Genomic DNA, 3,242 nt, shown 5'->3' with positions numbered 1-3,242 from the left:
ATAATAAATAATACATAATAAACCAATAACTTAATAATACATTTTATTTATCAGCACATTTCATAAACACTCAAACAGAACTTTAAAGATTATTGGAGAGCTTTGTAATGATGAGGAGGATCTGAAAGTGGATATGCGCTGCTTTTTTGTAGAGCCAAGTGAAGGTTTGCAGGCATGGTGTAACGCATTTCTTGTGAGTTACACATTACACTATTGACTTCTAAAGGAAGTCTCTTATTGTCGCACGCACGTCATACGCACATGTACACCGATTTGAAAAAGTTAATGTAATGGCAACCTCTAGATTACAATCCTTCTAGCTTGACGGGACCCCGGCAGAATTAAACGCCCAATCTTTACAGTGACGATTAAATAAGGACGCACTGAGGCAACTGCAGTACTGGTGTGCAAGACAAGGAGGAATAAGACAGAGGACGGACCAATCAAACACAAGAACCGGGCAGAGCCAATGGAGGACCTTGTGGGCGGGTACTAAACCAAATAGACATATAAACTATATATACTGTATATATATGGTCTAAACTAAGGGAGACAGGCTTCAGCTTGGAGCGGCCGTTTTCCGCTTGGTCCTAGCGTGCTTCGAGAGTTCTCTGTTTACCTATATATATACACGTAACATTTGTTTTTTGTTTTACGTAAAAACTGCAGGGGACCAAAACAGCCTTTTTCAAAAAGTGCAGGGGACATTCCTGTCCCCCCCCAAATTACGTCCGTGAGGATGGCACAGTACCCATCTGCATCACATATTCCAGCTCCAATGGTGCCTCTCTCTCAAGATCAGGACACAGCTGCTGCCTCATCAAGGCAAAACGCACTCTCTGCTGAACTGACAGAGGCTGTGGAAAAAGATTCTGCTGCACCGCTGGTTGACGATGTGGAACAAGCTTCAGACGCTGAATCGATACTATCTGCTCCTATTTCACAAATGACACAAGGACTTTACAGCCTCCATTTCATCAGCACTATTGACCAGGTAGCCCCTGTATCATTGGCCCTGCCAGCACAACCTGTGCCTCCAGTCAACATGATAGCACCAAATCCCTCTACCTCACTGGTGCCATCTGCAGTCTCCACAGTTCCTGCCCTGCTGATCCAGACTGCACCTGCCCCATCACAACCAGCATACAGTGCACCCAGGTATTGGCAGCCTCCTCCTCCAAACCATATCCTGCTTACTCCTGCAACACTACTATCCTCAGCAGCCACCTGCACCTGGGCGGCCACCAGATAACCCGAATGCACCAGGTGTTTTAGAGATGGTTATTGCTTCATCATTTGGTATTCCCAAGCCAAAACTGACTGTTTTTAGCTCAGGGAGGGAAAGCGACTTCCTGCTGCTTAGGAAGGGCCTGGACAGTGTTCTTGGGCCCCATAGACACTTAAGTGAAGACAACAAGTACCAAGTCCTTCTCGACCACCTCAGATTCCCTGCAGCACTTCAAATAGCCAAGCGGTTCATCAACAGTGCAACGCCATACACTACTGCCATGCAAGCCCTCATGCAAAGATATGGTCAGCCCAGACAGCTTGTGCAGGGAGAACTCAATGCCATCCTTAACGCTCCACCAGTGAAGGCCGGAGACTATCAAGGTATTGCAGATTTTGCAGCATCAGTTGGAACACTAGTGGGCATGCTAAGCACAATGCAAGGTCCTTCATCTTCAGAGCTGCATTGTGGTTCTCATGTTGACACACTGCTCACCAAGCTGCCTGCTAACTTCAGAGATGCCTTTGCTGAATACTGCTTCACTAGGGGAATTATCCAGAGTGGTAGCGACAGGACATATACTCTTCCAGATCTGGCAGAGCGGCTTGAGAAGAAAATCCAGACAAACCCACACATGCTGACAGCCGGGAGCGCAGATCAGTGAAGCAGCCAAGAGCGAAGTCTGCAAATATTCTACTCGGTAACCACCAGGGGGTTCAGCAACCTAATCCAGCTCCTGCATCAAGCACTCCACCACAGTCTAAGAAGAGTGATAGGTTTAAGCCCTATTGCCCTTACTGTAACAACCAAAAACACTACCTCAACGCCTGCAGTGACTTTGCTAAGCTCACAAACAATGCAAAGGCTGACTGGATAAAGGAGAAGAAAAGATGCTGAAGGTGTGGGAGAGGACACACATCTGACAACTGCACTTTAAAGAAGCCCTGAACTTGTGGGGAACAACACTTATCTGTGCTCCATGATGTGGCTCAAACAGAGACTGTCCTGACTGTGAGTACATTCCCCAGCATGATTTACATAGACCAAATTAGCCAATCAAGTCGAGTGATGCTGAAGGTTGTTCCAGTACGCCTGCACAATGGGAAGAAAACACCCAGTACTTACGCTGTTCTGGATGACGGATCTGAAAGAATCATATTACCAGCTGCTGTGCACAAGAAATCTTGTCCCTGAGGACAATTAGACAGGGCAAGGTGCAGTTAAAGGGAGCTACAGTCTCACTCAAAGTGTCACCTCTGATGAAGAAAGGGATGAAGCAGAGCTGAATCTGGCTGAACAATCATGAACCTGAAATGAAGCTACCAGCACTTGAGAGACATTCCATTGCTCTCCTACAATAAAGTCAAGCCTATGCTACTCATTGGTTCTGACAACCCTCACCTGATAACACCAGTATCCCCAGTCCGGTCTGGCCCAATTGGTGGACCTGTAGCTGTGTGCACGGCTCTGGGATGGGCTGTGCAGGGACCTGCAACCTTCCTGCAGCATTCATCAGGTGAGAACAGCTGTCTTCATTCTTCATTCCTCTCCCCTTCTGAAGAACTACATCACAATGTTGAAAGACTTTGGAAGCTAGACACATTGCCATTCAGAAATAGTAAGGAGGTGATCCGCTCTGGTGAGGATAAAGCAGCTATGGAACAACTGGAGCAGAAGACCATCAGAGTCACGGTAGACGGTGTGTCCCGCTATGCTACTCCATTGTTGCATAAACCAAACGCACCCACGCTCCATGCTCCACCCACGGCTCGCCTGTGATGTTCTCCCCTCAGAGCAACAGGAGCGCCGCCTTGCTACTAACCCTGAACAATCTTCAGTGTATGACCTGAGGAGATATAACATTGGATGAAGGCTGGATATGCTGTCAAGATCACGCTGATAAGGTGAGCGAGGCGTCAAGAGAGTCCTGGTTCCCCCTCACCATCCTGTTTATCATCAATGGTCAATCAGCCAGAGTTTCCTTTCAACTGTTCATGTTCAACTATCAAGCAAG

General features: G+C 47.3%; 1 protein-coding gene across 1 annotated transcript in view; it reads left to right on the top strand.

Moving 5' to 3' along the window:
- Positions 1–2,884: 2,884 nt before the first annotated feature.
- The window catches only part of tmed6 (transmembrane p24 trafficking protein 6), an 8,843-nt gene continuing 8,485 nt past the window's right edge, over positions 2,885–3,242 (top strand). The window contains 1 exon segment of the mRNA XM_035665734.1: positions 2,885–2,920. Coding sequence (XP_035521627.1) covers positions 2,885–2,920 — 36 coding nt within the window.

Source organism: Morone saxatilis, unplaced genomic scaffold (assembly GCF_004916995.1).
Source record: "Morone saxatilis isolate NCDOM2014 unplaced genomic scaffold, NCSU_SB_2.0 Contig2, whole genome shotgun sequence".
Lineage (NCBI taxonomy): Eukaryota > Metazoa > Chordata > Actinopteri > Moronidae > Morone > Morone saxatilis.
This window is presented reverse-complemented; position numbering and strand designations above follow the sequence as displayed.